At 42.1% G+C, this 20,632-nt stretch overlaps 1 protein-coding gene across 1 annotated transcript; it reads left to right on the top strand.

The window, feature by feature from the left end:
- Positions 1-19,004: 19,004 nt before the first annotated feature.
- On the top strand, positions 19,005-20,117 carry LOC130736754 (uncharacterized). The gene has a single exon (XM_057588543.1). It carries the CDS (start codon positions 19,005-19,007, stop codon positions 20,115-20,117), a length of 1,113 nt encoding a protein of 370 aa, XP_057444526.1.
- Positions 20,118-20,632: the final 515 nt, after the last annotated feature.

Raw genomic sequence — 20,632 nt, 5'->3', positions numbered from 1 at the left:
ACCATCTCATATCTCTTGCCATCTATAGACTCAGTTTTCACTGGTCCAAACAGGTCGATATGCAGAAGTTCCAACGGCCTTGAGGTTGAGACAACATTCTTTGCCTTGAAAGAGACTTTTGTGAATTTGCCTTTCTGACATGCTTCACAAAGAGCGTCTGAAGAGAACTTCAGAGTGGGTAAGCCCCTGACAAGGTTTAGCTTGCTCAGCTGACAAATCTTTCTCATACTGGCATGCCCTAACCGTCTATGTCATACCCATTGCTCTTCATTAACAGACAGAAGGCACTTCACATTCTGAGCCTCCAACTCAGATAATCTGATCTTATAAATGTTGTTCTTTCTCTTGTTGTTAAACAGAACAGAGCCATCGATCTGACTTACAGCCCGGCAGGACTTTTGATTGAAGATAACATCATAACCCTTGTCAGCTAATTGACTTATTGACAATAAGTTATGTGTTAAGCCGTCTACCAATAAAACATTGTCAATGCATGGACTACTATCTACACAAATAGTACCAGTACCAACAATTTTACCCTTTTCGTTGCCACCAAAGCCAACTTCGCCTCCAGGCTTAAGTTTTAGCTCTTGGAACATACGCCTTTCTCCCGTCATGTAACGCGAGCATCCACTGTCCAGATACCATGACTGGTGTTTCAGTGGAGCTATAAAGGATATCTGCAACATAGATAATCTTATCCTTAGGTACCCACTTTCTGGGTCCTCTCTTGTTAGTTACCCCAGAGGCTCTGATCACCTTGGGTTTCTCAACATGATAATGTAAAGGAATTTTTGCATGATATTTAGACATGGAGAAAGATCCCTTCTTAAGAGGAGGTTTAACAACTTCAACAGGTAAAGGATCAGGCAATATGGTACCAGAGGGAACAAAGCATTCATACAAAGATTTAGCTTTAGGCATAGAAGGCTCATTTCTAATTGGTTTAGAATAGCCAATGCCATGCATTCCATTTCTGCTCACGCCATAGATCAATGAGGCCATCAGGCTTCTATCTACGCTTTTAGCCAGGAATTTTTGAAAAGATTTTTCATACTTAGATTCATGCTTACTATTAGAGGCATCGCAGGCAATAACTTCTTATAACTTAGCAATTTGATTCTTAAGCACAGAGTTAGAGTTAACTAAAGCATGGTTATCATTTTTCAAATCAGAAATGATTTTCTCATGTTCAGAAGGAGTTTTAGAAACAGCAGATAAGTTCTTTTTCAGCTTCTTATGCTTAGACAATAAAGAGTTATACTTATCCATAATATCAGACAAATCATGTTTCAGTTCAGAGGTTGAGAAAGAAGCGAATACCTCATTTTCATCGTCTGAGTTAGGATCTCCTTTTGATTCTGAGTCAGAGTCAACGACATCCTTTGACTCTGCTCCTTTGTCTTTGACAATAGCCATGAGTCCTTGGACTTCACCATCAGAGTCAACATCCTCTGACTCTGATTCGTCAAAAGTCACCATCAGACTTTTCTAGGTCTTGAAGTGCTTCTTTGGCCTCTTGTCCTTCTTCAATTTTGGACAATCACTTTTGTAGTGCCCTGATTCTTTGCACTCAAAGCATGTGACTTCCTTAATTGAGGACTTCTTCTGACCTGAGGATTCAGACTTTCCTTTGGCCTTTCCAGAGCCTTTGTACTTGCTCTGCCTGTGTTTCCATATTCGGTTGAGTCTTTTAGAGATCAGAGTCAGCTCATCTTCATCAGAATCTTCTAATGCTTCTTCAGATTCTTCTTCTTCAGCTTGAAGAGCTTTTGACTTTTCTGCTTTAGCCTTCTCAGATTTGGATTTTAAGGCTATTGACTTCTTCCTTAGATCTTGCATCTCTGAGCGTTTCAGCTCATGGCACTTCAGTATGCTGATGAGTTCTTCTAAACTCATACGCTCAACATCTCTCGTAAGCTCTATTGAAGTCACCAAGGGCATCCAGCTTTCAGGAAGACATCTGATGACCCTTATGACATGATCTTTTGTTGTGTAGCTCTTGTTGAGAGGTCGTATTCCAGCTACAAGCAACTGAAATCTGGAAAACATTTCTTCAATGGACTCGTTTGGCTCCATGACGAAGGATTCATACTTTTGGATCAACGACAATGCCTTTGATTCTTTGACTTTCTTGTTTCCTTCATGAGACATCTTCAGGGATTCAAAAATGTCTTTTGCATACTCACGATCGGTAATCTTCTGGTACTCTTCATAAGAGATAGCACTTAGAAGAATTGCTCTAGCTTTGTGATGTTGTGAGTAAAGCTTCTTTTGATCTGCAGTCATCTCTGACCTTGCGTGAAGTCAAGGCAGCGCACGCAGTTGAAGGGGGCGAAAGAGGAGCTGACCCGCCGCGGACAACGACAAATAAGACCAAGTGGTGTGAATATCACCGCTCAGCAGGACATGACACTGGGGATTGCTTTACTTTGAAGAATGAGATTGAGAGACTCATCCGAGCGGGGAGGTCGCAGCTGAATGAACGCGGTGATCGTTGGAACGGAGAGCAAAAGCAGGGGAACAAGTACAGGGGATCTCGCCAGCAAGATGATCGCCGGCGGGAAGATCGTCGCCACACGCCGAATACTAACAAAGAAGAGACGCTGGCCGCACGGAAGAAAGGAGCAAAGGAAACCTTTAATAAGGATCTTGAGCCACCGGTTGGCACGATAAATACAATTGCAGGCGGTTTCAGCGGGGGTGGCGTAACAGCTTCAGCAAGGAGAAGACACGCTAGGGCGGTGACGTCGGTGCAACAATACGAATCTCCTTTTGGGTTCAAACATCCCGGCATAGTAAGTTCAACGACAGACTTTGAGGGGTTTAAAACGCACAAGGATGACCCTATAGTCGTCATGATCAGGATCAACAGTTTCAATGTCCGCCGAGTCCTTATGGACCAATGTAGCTCTGCTGATATCATCTATGGAGATGCATTCGATCAGTTGGGATTAACAGATAAAGATTTAATGCCTTATACAAGAACTCTGGTGGGGTTTTCAGGCGAGCAAGTTAGGGTGCGGGGATATATAGATTTGGACACAATCTTTGGGGTCGATGAGAATGCCAAGCTCCTTTGTGTGAGATACCTCGTGATACAGGACGTAGCTTCATACAACGTCATTATAGGAAGGAATACACTTAACCGTATTTGTGCGGTAATCTCCACGGCCCATATGGCGGTCAAGTATCCGCTGATGTGCGGACGAGTGGGAAAGATTGCAGTCAACCAAAGACGAGCCAGAGAATGTTACAACAACAACCTCAGCATGTACGGCAAAAAAGGAGCTGGCGAGGGACACCGGTGCCACGAGGTTGAGATTCTAGAAGGCAAACAAGACAGGTTGAGCAAGCGGAAGCAAGAGACAGAACAGATTCTCGACAGGAAGGTAAAGGGGCAGCGGGACAGTCAGAGTCGGGTTAAGCAAGAAGGTAAGGCAGGGCGAAATGAGCAATTCACAGATATCCGAGCAGAGGAACGCTGGGTTGGGATTATTGATGACTAGGAAAGGTATAAGTTTAGTAGGGGTGCTGGAAATCGAGCCTAGGCTCACGCCAGGTCAAGAGCGGCGATTGGAGAAGTTGGTAGAGGATAATTTCAACCTCTTCAGCTGGAGTCCGAAAGATGCGACACTATGGCAACTTCCGCGGTTCAGGACACAAGCTCTTTCGAGCAAGGGACCGAACGAGCAGGAAGGGAAAGCGGCGATAGGCCAGGAAATGGACTCAGAGGTTTTTCAGCGCCAAGGTTACGAACAAAAGGGAAAGGAAGTGTTCGGGCGGACCCAGGAAAAACAAAAGGCGGGGAAGAGAGGCCTGACGTACCGCAACAAGAACAAGGGAAAGGCTAAGGCAAAGCAAGGGAAATTGGACAGAACAGTGACTTTCGGGAACAAAAAAGCCAAGTGGAATGAACGAGAAAGTGAATTAAAGGCAAGCTGGCAAGAAAGGCAATTCCGCGACGACAGGGAGTGGGTGGCGAGTACGTCAGGCACTAAAGATTGAAGGTATGAAAAACGGTAGAAAGGGGAGGTTTGAATAATGTTTTCAAGATAAAACTTCCACCTTAAAGATTTTAACAAATCTTTTCGAGAACTAAGTGCTAAAGATAAGAGATAGAAAAGCACACAAGGATTTTTATCCTGGTTCACTTGATAAATCCCTTAAGCTAATCCAGTCCACCCGTTAAGGTGATTTCTTCTTTCTTAAAATGAAGGCAATCCACTAATCAGGTAAAGTGTTACAACTGCACTTGAAACCTACAAGTGACTAACAATTACACTGACTTAGCTCACACTAAGATTCACTCTCTTAGTCTTCTCTAGGATCCGATCAACCTTGATCTCCTAAAGGTAGCTAAACAAACTGTTTAAGAAAGAATGTTTACAAGAGATTTGCTTCTGAAAAGCTAATAGTAAACACAATGAATTCAGATGAAAGAATGCTAAGAAGTTTTTGAGTATAGCTTGCGCGTGTGTAATTCTTCCAACCGCATCTTTCAATCTTCAGCCTCTATTTATACTCCAAGGATTAGGGTTTGAACGCTGCATGGAAATGCTACCGTTGGAGGGCAGTTCTGGAAATTCCAGCTTCTGCTGTGGCTGAGAACGTTAGGTAGGTCGTCAGGATAGTACATATGCTTTTGTACTTGGATAGTGACTTGACCTTTAAACCTATCAGACTTCTGATCAGGGGAATGCTTCATGTTGGAACTTGTGAAGCCAGTTGATCAGAGTCAGAGGGAAAGCACAGATCCTCTGACCGTTGTATCTTCTGATTCTGAACTCAGAGGGAAGTACATGGTCTTCAGAGTTTCTTGCTTCTGGACATCAGAGTTTCCACTTATTCAGCTTCTGGATCTTCAGAGTCTTCTACACCATCAGAACATCTGAACCTTCAGAGTTTCATGGTTGTCAGAACTTCTGGACCTTCAGAGCTTCAAGTGACTGAGTCCATATCAGAGCTTGTATAACTTCAGATCTTCTGAAGCATTTCTACTGTTCAGAGTGAACATAGATGTTGCGAAAGCGTTGCTTGGGTCACTCTTTAAGCACAGTGCTTCTGATTTGTGTGAGATTGAATTGAGGTCAGAGCCTGTAAATAGCACACTCAGAAAAACACGTTAGAGTACCATAATTGTTCATACTCAAATGTTAACTTGTAATCATCAAAACATAGAGTTGTACTACTCGATCAAAACTTGATCTTACATAGAGAAGCACTCTTTTTCTCCATCTCGGGAGTTTTTTAATGAGGCATCCCTCAATGTACAAAAAATCTTTTACAGATGAAATGCAAAAAGGATATTCACCAGCAATACTCCTAATTCAAAAGATGCGGTCGTCCGGTGGGAAAAATTCCCCGAGGTGGAAATCCCAACACGACCTTGATGTCTGGGGATTGCTCCGGGAAAGTCCGGCACGAGCCGGTGCTATCCAAATAGCAGCTCAACTAACATGTCACGTTCGCTCTGTGGGAAAAAATCCCCCAAGGTGGCAATCCCAAAACGACCTTGATGTCTGGGGATTGCTCCGGGAAAGTCCGACGCGAAGCGCTAACCTCTCGTTGGCGATGTGTGCGGGAAAGTGACTTGTCCCCAAAGTGGGGTGGGTCCCTTATCCCCTTAGTCTCCCCGAAATCTGGGAATACGAGGCCTCCCCGAAATATGGGCGAGAAAATAAACTAGGCATAAGTATGGGTAAACCCATATGGCCATTGGGCCCCCAGCAGTGTAAGCCCTTGGCGGGATGAAACCGCCAAGGCCACATCTGCTCTTACGGGAAATATTGGTGTGAATAAAAGCCTCAAAATGAGCAAAAGTCCTAGTTTCTTCGGCACACCTTCAAAATCGCTACACGAACGCAAGGCGAAAATCCCTAAATAGTTGCCTAAATGGCGACAGGCGAGCACAAGGCGAAAATTCCTGAAAAGTTGCCTAAATGGCAACGGGCGAGCGCAAAGCAAAAATTCCTAAAAAGAAATTGACTAAATGGTGACGAGCAAACGCGAGATGAATTCAAACTAAGGAAAAATATAAGAACAATAAAAAAAACAACAGAGTCAATTACACATAGTTATTTTTACATTGACGATTTCTCCCTCTCAATTTCTGCAGCGGCAAAACGCTCGGCGGTGAAGCCCGGAGGATCGTCAAGGCCAACGAGCCCATGTGAGGTAATATTCTTGAAAGCTCCCATTCCATCAAGGTTAATTCCTAGGTAGAGATGTTGAACCTGAGCCTTGGCGAGAAAGAAGCCGCGACCACGTTCTTCCACGACCTCAGCAGCAACATCGGCCACCAACCGGGCTTGAGAGGTTTTGATTTTGGAGTCCATATCCGCGAGGGCCTGGTTTTCTACCTCAAGTTGTGACCTCACATCAGCCAAGGCCTCGTTCGCCGCACCCAACTCGCTTTGAAGGAACGCGATCTCCTTGCCTTGGACGATGCAAGCGGCCCTGCCGGCATTGATTGTCTCCGTTTTTGCCTTCACCTCTTGCTGAAGTTCATACCAATCCAACTCTAAATCATCCGTCCTTTCCTTGCAAGCAGCCAGGTCCTCCTCGTGGTAGTTCATATCAACGCCTATGTCGGTCAGTTTCCTCGTTTGAGCTACCACCTGGGTCAGCAACTTGTCCCATTCATTATGAGCCTCCTGTGTGGCCGCACGGTAACCTTCAACCTCTTGTTGAAGTTTCTCCGCCTCTGCGGAAGAAGCTGAGTCTTGGGATAGTTGGGCGAAGAGGCACCCCGCTCGCAAGAGGTGGTTGAGGGCTTCCTGCGCGGCGATGTCAAGGTCAGGAATCCCAGCTGCTCTCATGTTCCCGAGGAAGGCGTTGGATAACATGAAGTCGATGGTGGATGGTTGTTGGCTTGGTGAAGATCTCGTTTGATCGCCAGTAGTAGCATGGTTGATTTCAGGACTGGGGGGCAAAAGACTGGCGATGCTTGAGGGCTTGCACCTTCATCCTGAGGGCTCACCGGTCGGGCGAAAGATACTCCAGCTGGGTCCGCCCCGACTTGACCGGAGGAAGGAATCGTTTGGGGAGAATCTTCAAGAAGTTGTTGGCCAGCGGAAACTTCCTCTGGGCAACGTGAAGGCTCGGCACCGCCCAAGGGCTTCGAAGTCTCATCGCCCGCCAGGTGAGGGGCAGATGCTTCACCAGATGGAGGTTTCTTACCCTTCTTTTTCTTCTTTTTCAACTTCTGAGGCGAGGAAGTCTCGACCCTAGATCGTCAGTTGAGGGCAATGGGACGACACCCGGTGTAGCCTCATCATACCCAGCAGCACCTGGAGCAGAAGAAGATCTCTTGACCTTCTTCGGTGGGAGAACGCCAGCCTCGGCGTCAGAATCGGCAACGACGCATTTCCTTTTGCTCACCTGGGTATTGAAAACAGGAGGAAACTCGAGTGAATCGGCAGTTAAGGCGCGTTGTAGCGCGGCCACAGTAAAATCAATCCCTTCTAGGAGGGTGTGGAGTGTGTTTTCACGAGCGGCTTCGAGCAACTAGGAGCATTCAAGGATGGGGAACCTGGCGAGGAAGCCGAGGATGGCTTTATCTTCATTGCTTAGTGATGTGTCGGGTGGCGGAGGAACGTCGCGGGGATCCTCGGTCCAATAAAAATGGAATGAAGCAGTCCCATCCCGACGTGTGAAAGCTTTAGGATAAGAGGGGTGCACGATTATGCGAAAATATCGGCGCCCGGGCCCCATCTTGATATTGCTCTTATAAGGTTGGAGATGTTGCCGACCCGTTCGAGACTTCAGGGAGACCCACCCGGGAGTCTCGGCTTTCAAGGATCTTGGTTCCACGCCGTAGAAATAGAAGAAATGGGACGTTTTGGCTTCGAGGTTGACGGCGTTGCACAGAATCTTGTAGCATCGAATGAAAGCCCAGGCGTTCGGATGAAGTTGGCTTGGGGCTCCGTTGATCTCCCTCAAAACCTGGCAATGAAAAGGGGAGAATGGTAGTTTGATCCCCAGATCAAGAAAGAAGTACTCGTAAAGATAGAAGAAGTGGGGCGCTTTCGCGCCTTGTTCGAGTGTGCGGCACTTCCAAGGGCGACAGATGCTCAAGCCTCGGCTGGTGATAAGGACATCCTCAAGGGATTTTTCGTGGCATAACCCTCCGACCCGGCGGGCTAACTCGGCGATGGATTTGTCGGTGGACAACTCAGAGGGTTGGCAGATAGCTTTTAGAGTGGGTTCCCGGGTGGCAGACGGAGGAAGGATGGAAAGGACTTGGTGCTAGAAGGCACTTTTCTCATTTTCTTTAAGGGGAAGTCCCCCGGCCGGAGGAGGAGTAGCCGGGGCGCGGGATGTTTGAGCGGGGCTCTGGAGTCGAGAGGATCCTTCGGTGCGGCGTTGAAGAGTCATCTTTTGCAGAGTAGAGCTGAGTCGAAAGAGGAGAAGATGTTGTAGTAATAACTTGAGTAACTTTGCAAGGCTGTGGAGGGTTTCAAAGGTGGCAAGTAAGAGAGAGAAGTTGAATTTAAAGGTTGGGATAAGGAACGGTTGGGAAATCGTGCCCCATCATGACAAAGGTGGAATGATTGCCTCGGGAGACGTGGCGCTGGTTTTGGAAAAATGGGGGTGCCGCATTGAGTGAAAGCTGCAACGGTTGCTGCCGGTTGATTGAAATTCAAATTATCAAAATTGTGACGTGACTGGAAGGAACATGTCAAAGGTAGCGGTTGAGATTCTGTGGATTCACTGACCACTGGCGTCACTTCAAGGTTCGATGCGTGGGATGGACACAACACGCGACAGAGTGTCACGATTCAAGGCACGTGCATAACTATGCTGAGGCGGGCAGACTAAAAGTCGTCGCCACAAGCCCGCTTGTGGACTTGGGTCGCTCGGAAGAAGAGGGCGCGGCTGGAGGTCCAAAAGTGTTGATTGCAAAGGCTCTATTTATCAGGCCATGTTGGTCGTTGTTCTTCACTTCTAGATTTTAAGTTTTTAAGTTTTAGTCAGTATCCTTAGGGGACCTCGCCTTATTTTTTATTTAAAGACACACTTAGCTCTCATGCTTCGAGCTTGGTGTCTTGTGGACTGGGCGAGACTCCAGGGTCCCTCGCCCAGGAGACCTGACCTTGGGCGGGGGACGCGTCATGACCTTGGGCCTCCCTTCCCGAGGCCCAACTGGCCCATTTGGACAGATTAAGGGCGCCAAAGCCCAACTCCACCTCTATAAAAAGGAGGGGAATACCAATTGTAAAGGACTCTTAGCTCATTTGGGAAATAATAGCATTGAAATTCAGTTATATTTTCTCTCTCTAAGCGGTTAGAGTTTCTCTCTCTAAGCATTCACATCACTTTCCTCACACTTTGGGTACTACATTCCCTCTCTATGTTCTAGCACGGAACATTGCACAACCAAACAAATTGACTCTTTTACCCTTACTCAAAAAATTAATTCCATCTTCATCATTCCCATCATCTTCAACCCAAACCCAGCCTTCACCACAAGAACACATCTTCTGTTTTTTTCTCACCTTCATCGTCATCGTCCTCTAACAACCAAAACCCAGAATAAAAAAATTTATTCTTCCACCTCCTCCCTTCCTCCACCACCAGAATCCCTCCCTTCCTCCACCTCTCTCCCCCACAACCACCTCAAAATCTGCTCGCCGTTTCAAATATGCCTTCACCACAAGCACCTCTGCCTATTCTCCACCACCCTCCCTTCACCACAACCACCACAAGATCTGTTTGGCTGGGTTATTCCGTGATGTAGGGAGTGGCTTGGAGTGTTCGATTGAGATTTAGGGTTTGGAAGAATTTGGGGATTTTTTTCACTGTGATGCGGTGGTGAGCGGCAGCAGTTGGGGAAAGGGAACTCGGTATAGATGAACAGGGAGGACGGAGCAGAGGGGGCGGGTTGAAGGTAGAGTTGGCTCGCTGACGAGTTTCATGACGCCGCCGCTGAGGAAGCAATCCAATATGGGACACTCCTGGCGCAAAATCTTGTGCTTGTTTGCGTGTCCGGTCACCTTGGGTATGTGATTTTGGCTCGCACAATCTTTAAAACATTGGGCGTTGAAAAGGAGAAGCTAATTTCAAACCGAGATCTTGTGCTGGAACAGGTTGACGCTACAAAAGAAATAGAAAAAGTTAATGATGTTGTTGTGGAGTGGCTAAATGATGCGGAGAAACTCATAAAGAGGAGAAGAAGCTCGAAATAGAATTGGAGACTAGTTCTTGGCTCAGAGCTTTGCATGGAAGTAAGAGGAGATATTTGTTGTACAACGGAATGCTAAATAAAATAAAGAAGTTGAATACCAAATGTGATTTTGTGCCATTTTTCAGCCCAATTTTAGATTTTTAGTACTTTTCTTCTTCAGGACATTTTGTTTGTTTCAAGTGTGTAAAAGATGTTTCAGATCAATTTATGGAAGCACTAAAAGATGATAGTAACCATATCATTGGATTGTATGGGACGCGGGGGCTCTTGAAAACCAAAATTGGTAGAAGGCGTGGGGTAAGAAAGCGAAATGTTTAATGGTTTTTAATGAAGTTGTGTTTGTCATTGTATCCCAAAATGCAAATATTCTCCGAAGGATTCAACACCAAATTGTTGACTTTCCTTGGATCTCACATTTGAAAGATATTTTGAAGCTGCTAGAGCAAGAATAATATCTTCAAAAATTGAAAGATTGAGCTAAAGGATATAGGTATTCCTATTGATGGTAATAGATGCAAGGTATTTTTTACCACACATAGCCAACAAGAATTCACCTTAATGGATTGTCATAGAGCAATTCCTATGCTTCCCTTGTCTCAAGAGGAAGCTAGGACTTTGCTCAGGAAGCATTCATGCATAAATGGTGAGTCATCATCCGACCTATTAACCGTGGCATGAGAACTTACTTATGAATGTGAAAGGCTACCCCTTACAATTAAATATGTGGGGTTTTCCTTAAAAAAAAAATCAACCCATAGAGGAGTGAAAAGCATTATTAGAAAGCATGAGACATTCAGCGCCTCGGTACCAAATTTTTCTCAGCTTTAGGGGTAGAGATACCTGTTACTCTTTAACAGGATTTGAGAAATAAATTTGTAAAACTGATCAAGAATATCATCAAAATAAAACAACCTTGAGAACACCTTTCTCAAGTAGGAAAGGAAACAAGAATAAAATTTATATGTGGTCTACAACCACCCACGAGGCATCTCAAGTTGAAAATGTGAAGGACTTTGCGAGCCAAAATCGCATACATTGCTCTCCATACAACTCCTGCAGTTGCATCGACGACGCTCGACACAGGAAGTAAACTTACGATAGTTCAGGAATCCATTGAAGCAAAAGTATATATCTTGAAAAATAATCATTTTGACAAGTAGTGTTTTTATGCAACAAATAAAAAACAAAATGAATCAATTAAAGTGCAAGATAAAAAAGGAACAAACCACAGAAAATGCACATATAATTATGAACAATGTAAATATGTGTGTTTGCGTGTGCGTGTGGCGTGTCACTCTTATTTGGGTTCTATAAGCGTGTCACTCTATTAATACTGGAATCCTGATGCTACTTTTGCACCCCATAGGACTGAATTTCACCACATAGGCCGATGATACAAGGTATCCTAGATGAGAATGAGGATCACCATCACAGAAAAAATTATAACTAATCGAAGATACAGAATTCAGAGCAGACTCAGCAGGGGGGAAGATTTTTGCAGTCATATAATAAAGTGAAGTTATCGTTTTTTGAGATGTAGTTAAAGAAAGTCGAATCCAAATTGACATCGGTATGGTGCTTGGGACAATTTGTATGCAAAGCCAGTAAATCATATGTGACAAGCGTGAGAGTTTGATATTTAATACTAATGTTATAGACAGTAAGTTTTTTGGTATTTAACTCAATTGTCACCGAGTTTTGGTGGCAATCAAGTTTGAATTGTGGATGCCCACTATAATCTGGTTGGTGAGTATTAAAAAATGGGTAAGTAATATTTTTAAAATCTCCACACTTGAAAGGTACACAAACCGTGTACCCTTCACTGAAACAAGCCACATTGGTAGGAAAGAGAAAAAAGAAAAAGACTATGAATAAAAAGGGAAAAGCTTAGATGCAAAAAATCTGCTTCCCAGCCACGTCAATATTCAACTCCCTGCATTGTGATTTAAGTGAAGTTGATGTCAGTGAGCTTAAAACAAAACTCAGCGCAGTTAAAAAATTCTATTATGTGATATAATTCTACCAGTTATGCATTGTCCATGTAATAGCATAATTCATATATGAAGCTAATTTTGTAATTTATCATATCGCAACTTAGTTTCCCCTGTTTTCCTGGCTAAGTTGAGTGTACTTAATCGAGACACTTATAAGTCTTTGCACACTTTTAAAATATCTTTTAATCATTTGCATGAGTTTTAAAAATGAATCCATTATGTAGAACAAATATCAACAATGTAATAGACGCATGAAGAAATAGCATTCAATAAATCATGTTGTTTCTGATCAACCAATGCTATATAGTAAGTGCACGTATAAAAATGATAAAATAAAACAAACGTGTTAAATATAATAGAAATAAGATTAGTTGCATTTCAAATTCAGTGGTGATTAATAAACCACTCTGTTATTGACATCTCACTTTTGTGGCTCTTATTTTACTGCTACAAAGTGAATATTAGTGGAAATTTTGAGGGTATAAGGATGAGGCCTCGAACTCTGTATTTAGAAACTATCTCTCTTTTTCACACTAGAATGTGATTGTACTCGCTTGAGTCTTCTTATGAGAGTTGCCATCATATTTATACTAATCCCACCCCCTTTTTTTTGATTGTTTAATTATCCATTGTTCTTATGAGGGTGCACTAAAGTAATACTTTCCTCCAAAAACACTAAAGACTTAGGCACTGGTAACACTTTTTCTAACAAACATGTCATGTCACAGTAGGTAACTGTGAGATTTTAGGACAGCTTTTTTGTCGTGAGTAAAAATTCGTCAGCATATAGACATTTTCTTGTAGTGAGTTTTGTGCTCATACTAATCAAATAATTTACCTTTAGCCACAACGAAAAGATAGTGTGACCTATAAACTTTATATGTTCTTATTACACAATGTGAAACCATTCATCATATCGAAGAGATAATGCGACATGTAAGAATTGTTTGTCACAATAAATGTCTAATGAAGCATATATGCCTCAATTAAAATAACCACAAAACCGACATCGCCACCTTCAACTGAAAATATATTGCTGACTTGGTGTATCAACCAATTTTAGGAAATAGAGGAAATAAATACCCTTTATAGATTGAGGCACCACTGCCACTTTCTAATAGCCATTTGTTACAAACATGAGCGCAATATTACTTTTTAGTCTACTAAGAGATTGGTCTCAAATCTGTTTTGTCCAATTAAATTAAACTAAATTAGTAGAAACTTATTTTTGTATGAATCTTGATATTTTTCGTAGTCAGAAAATCATTTTTCTTGTATTTTTTTAATAGATAAAGGTTAGTTGTTAGTAAATTAGTATAAATTATCTCTCTTCAGGGTTCGAACCCTGATCCTTCGCCTACAATTATTCTTAGCTCAACCACGTGAACTAACCACCCCGCAGTTTTTCTTGTATTTGTTTGTGGTTATAGTTGGCAAATCCTCCATCGCAGCTTATATTTCTTTTCTTTGTTTCAGATTGTTGCCAACTAGGCCAATCTTGTTGAAGCTCTTGAGTGATATACATTTCTTGCATGTTATTTATCGTCTAACCATTGGATGTGTAACAATTGGTTATTAGTGTTGTCATTAGATGTTGTATGAATTACAATGTCATTTATGATTATTAGTTAGAGTGTAAATGTGTTGTATAATATGTCAATTCTAGTGTAATGGTTTTGCTTGATTATGTAGTAGAATATGAATATAGACATTGTCAAATCCGTTATTGGATGTATAATACACTTATACCTGACCAATGTAAGCATACAAATGCATTTATGATTGGGGTGGTTTGTTGTTTGCATGCCAAAAAGCAGACTTGTGTAGTGGAAAGATTATATGTCATTGCTATAGATGTAGAAATCTCAAATATTTAGATCTCGAAGAAGTAGAATTTCATCTTTATAAGAGGCGATTTATACGTGATTACTGGTATTGGACATCTCATGGAGAAAGTGATCCAACTTTATGTGTTTTAATACTTGTCCAAGTACTAGTGGCATTGCGCAAGAGCACAAGAAGGTTTGGTACTAGCAGTTTGATAGATTTGAGAGCATATGGTGTTGTTGATCTAGAGTTTCGAATGCATCCTGATCAACAAACCAATGAAGCTCCAAATAAAGATGCTCAAGATTTTTATGATTTACTACATGAAACCACTGAGGTCGGGATGTAAACACACATAATTGTGTTTTGCGGTTAGAATGATGACAATTAATTCAAAGGGAAACATTTCACAACGAAATTTCAATGAGATTGTGGCACTCATCAAGGAGTTACCTCACGAAGATATTGTTATTGTTGAAGATTTTCATAGGACAAAGAAAATAGTGTCAAAACTTATCTTATTGCGAAAAAAAAAAGTTTTGTGAAAAGGGTTGTATATTGTTCTATAGCGATGATGATATGAAATTAAAGGCTTGCAAATTTTGTAGTAGACCTCATTATCATAAGAAAAAGGGTAGGGTTTAATACAAAGAGGTTCCTATGAAGAGAATGTGTTGTTTACCCTTTTTTCCTAGGCTTAAGAGATTATATGGCTCAATGAGTTCTGCTCCACACATGAGGTGACATTATAAAAATAGACGACAAGCATGAGTGTTATGTCATCCATTAGATGGATAAGCAAGGAAAGACTTTGGTAAAAAAATCTGGATTTTGCAAAAGAACCTAGAAATGTGAGGTTAGGGTTATGTTCTGATGATCTCATGTCCTTTAGTAATGCAACAAAACCTTATAATTGGAATGGAGTCTACTATGGAGAATAACAAATATCGTGGCTCCTCAAGCTCTTCATCATCTGAGTGGGTATGAAGAGAAGAGTTTGATCGATTAAGGAACAAGTCGGAGAATACTGAAATAATGGTACGTCAGATGATAGAAATGATGCAACCACCAACACTAGCCAATGTGCAAGCCGAGTGTGGGTCAGATGATTTAGAGGAGTCAGAGGCCGAGGATGATCTAGGTGGTTCGTTCTTGACGAATTATTTAACATTTAGCGAACTTTGTTTTTAAGTGTAATGTAATATACTAGTTTCTGAATGTTGACTTATTGATGTTGGCACTCTGTATGAGATCACACTAGTTTATGATGATTTGGTGATGATTGCAGGCGAAATATTCTACTATTTTATGGTTTCTGAACAGTTTGATAATTATGATTATTATAGAGCTGAGCAAACAATTAGATCGGTAAGAAAAGAAAATTTATTTACTACGATTTCCGTCACTAAAACTGTCACATCATTTCAAATATTCCAAATTTGTTGTTAATTCATTCACTAATGTGGTAACCATATTTGTCGCTAATTTCTTCCGTAATTCTGTCAATAATTCAGTCACTAATTCTATCACTATTTCAATTGTTAAAAGTATTACAAATTCCGTTACTAATTTAATCGCTAATTTGGTCGTTAAATGAGTCGCTAATCGGTTGCTAAATTTGGTGACAAAGATTTTAGTTACTAGTATAATTCAATCGCTAAATCAACCTCTATTTAATTTAACAGTCGATTTTCCCAATTTAGAGATCAATTTGGCATAGTCTCAGCATTACTGTTTTCTTGTTATGATATATGCACAATCTATATATATATTAAAGCAGTAACATTCCAATATGCAATTATCAAAAACCTCAGCTCCTGAATATTTTGCAATATTTTATTTCTTCACTTTGCACCCAACTCGCCACGTGTCCCATTTGGATTATTATATTCAGATTTATTCCTCTATCCTTCATTCTCCCTCTTCTCCCACTATCTCCATAGTATTTTCTCTCCCCCATTATCTCGATCTCATTATATAATTATACTGAGGATTTAATGGTGGTCAAATTTCTATGTGCAATTAACCATAATTTCCATTACTTTTCTCCCTATTTTTCCTCTCTTTTCTCATATTGTTGTTTCACCTTTATGTAACAGGACCATTATTGAAACCTGATAGATAACGAAAATAAAACTTCCTAACTTCCAAAATTATCTACATTCTTTGAACTATAACCATTGTTGAACATGTTGATTTATTTTTTAAAAAAAAATTGGAGGTTTCAAACGGGCAAAGCATTGGAAATAGAAGATTAATTAAGGCTCTAGACTATCATAGCATGCTTTCTCTATTCTTCTTGGAAAATATATTGGGAACCCACAAGCCTTTAACAAATCCAATTGCCCAAATAATTCTACTTGCATCAGGTATTCAAGTTTGAATATGTGCTTCTCTACTATATAAATGTGAAATCTAAAGGCAATCTTCACCATTCCGATCCTCACCTTTTAATCATGAATTTGTTTGTGCGGCTACACATTTTCCCCTTTTGTGTGCATCACTTTTTTTCCAATCTCTCTTAGCTTGCTCCTTTACATGCTTGGTTCCTGAAGAGAACCAGTTGATTCTTCCCCCTTCATGGAAATTAAGGTTCATCAGTATTTGATTTTTTCCTTGACATTCTTTATTTTTCTGGGCAGGAACTGAAGATTGGATCAGCCATGTGATTTTCAGAACTATGCTTCTCTCATCTGTGAGTTCTTAACTTTTGTTTATTTTTTGCGCCTTTTGATCGTTTGTGACCGCTTATTGATGATTGTGTTTTTGGTATGATTGTTGAAACTGTGAAAGATATTATGATGATGGGTCTTACCGTCTTAGATTGAGTGAGATAACAGTTCCCTCCATTGTTAGCTGCTGCGAACAAGTTTTTTTCATGTTAATTTCAATTTGTATTTATTTATAATTTTTGGCCCCATATTTTTCACAATTTTGTTGTTGTTTTTAATTTATTACTTCTCCCTGCATCAGATCTTTCTCTTGGCTTTGAAGAAAATTCGCTATGGTTACTTAATAGAATGAGTTATGACAATTGAAGCATCTATCTTTATTGGTATATACTCTTTCCGGTCTTTACCACTAAAAGTTACCTTAAGGATATGAATTTTTTTAATATGAACTTTATTTACATGTTTTAGATGCTGAATTTTCCTATAGCATGAACTAACATGATTAAGTCTGATTTGTTGTCTACTTGCATATGTTCGGCCTCATAAAAGAAGCCTTAAAAGATGGCAAGTATTGACACTTGGCAATCACTAGCAAGGGTTTCAAGGATTTTTCAAAGATTAAAATAATTCAAAATAAAAATGCTAATTTCACTTTTGGAAACTTTGTCATGGCTCAATTGATATTTACTATTTTATTGAAGGGTAAGCATGTAATAAGTTAATTTTATTTTTAATCAGCAATATATCTAGCATTAATCTTCGGCTCAAAATTTGATCCCACTACCTACTTCTGAACCAATAAGGTTTTAGACAAAACCTAAAGATGAAGAAATTACCCTATCGAGGAATGACGGCTGTGCTAGGGTTTGACGTTGAAACATAAGCACCTTGACCCACCGCCACCAAGCCATCGTAAGAGGACCCCACTGGTCACCACCGACGGCTTTCCTCCTTCTGTGTGTGGGATCTCAGGCCACGGCACGCAGGCTATCTCCATATTGTTGATTTTCAAGTTGCTATTTTTGCACCACATCTATGCTTCTGTTTCTCTTGGCCGGAATGGCATTTGATGATGAAATACCTGACTTTGATCTCGACGGCGACGAACAGGTGGTCCTCAACGTCGGACCTGTTGAGGTTGATCCTGATTTGGGGCAGCACGTTTGGCTTGTGGGCAAACTTCTTGCGCATCAAAAGGCTGAACCTTTGGTTTTCCGGAGTGTGATGCTTAAACTCTGGGAATCACGGAACTGTATTGAAATACGCCATGTTGGCACAAACCTGTTTGCGTTCCAGTTTGCTGCACAGAAAGATAGGGATTTGGTTCTGAAATCAGGACCATGGTTGTTCCATAGGCACTTGGTTGCACTAAATCTGTTTGACATAGCAATTAACCCAGCTACAATTCCATTGACTAGAGTTCCATTCTGGGTTCAAGTGCATGGACTTCCTTTCACCATGCGCACCGAAAAGACTGCCCGCCTACTGGGGGGAACCTTTGACGGGTTCATAGACTGGGACAGATATGATGCGCGCCGTTATGGTGTTTGCCTTCGTATGAGGGTTTGGGTGAACATCGAGAGGCTGCTGCGCCGTGGCCATATGGTTGCGGTGACAGACGGGGCTTCGCTGAAAGTATCGTTTAAATATGAGAAGCTTGTTAATATGTGTTTCCGATGTGGACGAGTAGATCATGTTATCTTTGAGTGTGCCCAGGAGGATAATGGCCAACCAAACAGGTATGGTGCATGGATGAGAGCCGAGGGGGAGGGTTTTAGACGAAGGAATGGGGGAGCGAGAAGAGAATATGGGGCGGATGTGATGGGTATTGACGGGCATGAGGAAGAGGGGGAAATAGAGGGGGGGGGGAATCATGAGCGTGAGGGGGTAGGGGAAGAGGAAGAGAGTGAGAAAGGGGGAGAGAAAAACAGTGAGGGTGTAGCTAATGAGGGGAATAATACCAAAACCGTTGCTGATAGCGGGAAGGCCGAGGATAACTTTGAGGGAAAAAAGAGGGGAGAAGGAGGGTGGGGGTGATGATGATAGAGGAAAGAACAAAGGGTTGGTGTTTAAGAGCAAGGAAAGTGATGTCTGGTCTCAACAGTCGAATGCATGGAAGCAAAACACTAGACCGCCAGGTGGAGGATTGAAAATACGAGAGGGGAAGGGAGCAAATCAGAATGTGACTCCAAGGAAAAGGCCAAGTGGCACCTCTTCACTGCTTGGTCCTCATAGCACGGGGTTCTCACCCCCTTTGAAGAGAAATTCTTCTAGTTCTGGATTGGGGATGGCGGAGACTGCTAAGCAGTCCCGCCCACCTCAATGAGGATCTTGTCGTGGAACTGTCGGGGGCTTGGGAACCTACCGACAGAGCGGGCTTTGATTAAGCTCATCCACTCCAAAGTTCCCGATGTGGTGTTTGTTTCTGAGACTCGTTTATATGCAGCAGAGGCCCAACGGCGGCGTCGCCTTGGGGGAATGTCAAATGTTTTTCCGGTAGGTTGTGCTGGTAATGGCAAATCCAGAGGAGGAGGTTTGTGTATGTGGTGGCGACATGATTTGGAGCTGGAGATTATTAACTCTTCTCTCAACCATATTATGTGTACTATATTGCATCCGGACACGCAGTTGCCTATGACGTTGATTGGGGTTTATGGTTTTCCGGATAATCGGAGGAAGAGGGATACTTGGAATTTGATTAGAGGTCTGCTCGGCGGCTCGGCTCGCCCTTGTCTAGTGATTGGTGATTTTAATGATTTGGTGTCTCCGACAGACAAGTTAGGTGGTGACCCCCCTGACTATGGCCATTTGCAGTGGGTGACTCAAATGTGTAGCAGTTGTGATTTACATGAGGTTGATTTTTCAGGGTACAGGTTTACTTGGTCCAACAAACAGGAAGAGCCGAATAATATTCAGGAGAGGATTGATTTTGCTCTTACTAATAGTGCATGGGATGCGCTATGGGCCTCTACTTTTGTTTCACACATGCAGAAGCACCGTTCAGATCATAGTCCCCTTCTCTTGACCTGTGACACTTATAGGAGGAGAAAGGAACTAGCCAGAAAGCGAATGTTCCGGTTTGAGGAGATGTGGTTGAGAGAAGGAAGGGAATGTGAAGAGGTGGTGTCCGAGAATTGGTGTCAAGAGGGCGCTACGGTAATGGAGAAGTTGGCATTAGTGAGTGGAGCTCTAGATGGCTGGGGGAAGGAAAAATTTGGGGATTTACCACAGAAAATCTCTTATCAGCAGGCTATTTTACAAAATTTACAGTGGCAGCAGCAGACAGAACAAGTAATTCTCTCTATGCAAGGGGCGGAAAAGGAGCTTGATGCTTTGCTTGAGCAAGAAGAGATTTGGTGGGGGCAACGATCTAGAGCTTCTTGGTTGGCACACGGCGATCGGAATACTAGACAATGGAAGGAAGTTTATAGATGATCGTGATATTTCAAAGGTCCTTATGGACTACTTTATGCAGTTGTTTGCCACCTCTAACCCATCTCGGGTGGAGGAAGTTTCTTCTCTTGTTTCAGGTCGAATCACAGAGGGACACTTGCAGATCCTGAATGCTGGGTTCACAAAGGATGATGTGGAGGAAGCTCTCTTTCAAATGCACCCAACAAAAGCTCCAGGGAGGGATGGGCTTCCGGCATTATTTTTTCAGAAATTCTGGAGTGTCATAGGAGATCAGGTAGCTGATTTTTGTCTTAGTATCTTACGAGGGGATGTTTCACCAGGTATTATTAATGATACTTTATTAGTGCTTATTCCGAAAATAAAAAAATATGAGCATGCTACACACTTTAGGCCTATAAGCTTGTGCAATGTTATCTTTAAAATTGTTACGAAAGCTATTGCGAATAGGCTTAAGGTTATTTTACCAAATCTGATTTGTGAGAGCCAGAGTGCTTTTGTTCCAGGGCGGTTGATCACAGATAATGCATTAATTGCAC

Source organism: Lotus japonicus, chromosome 2 (genome assembly GCF_012489685.1).
Source record: "Lotus japonicus ecotype B-129 chromosome 2, LjGifu_v1.2".
Lineage (NCBI taxonomy): Eukaryota > Viridiplantae > Streptophyta > Magnoliopsida > Fabales > Fabaceae > Lotus > Lotus japonicus.
This window is presented reverse-complemented; position numbering and strand designations above follow the sequence as displayed.

Coding starts and splice junctions, on each gene's coding strand:
- LOC130736754 (XM_057588543.1), top strand. CDS start 19,005: ATGAGGATCTTGTCGTGGAACTGTCGGGGGCTTGGGAACCTACCGACA.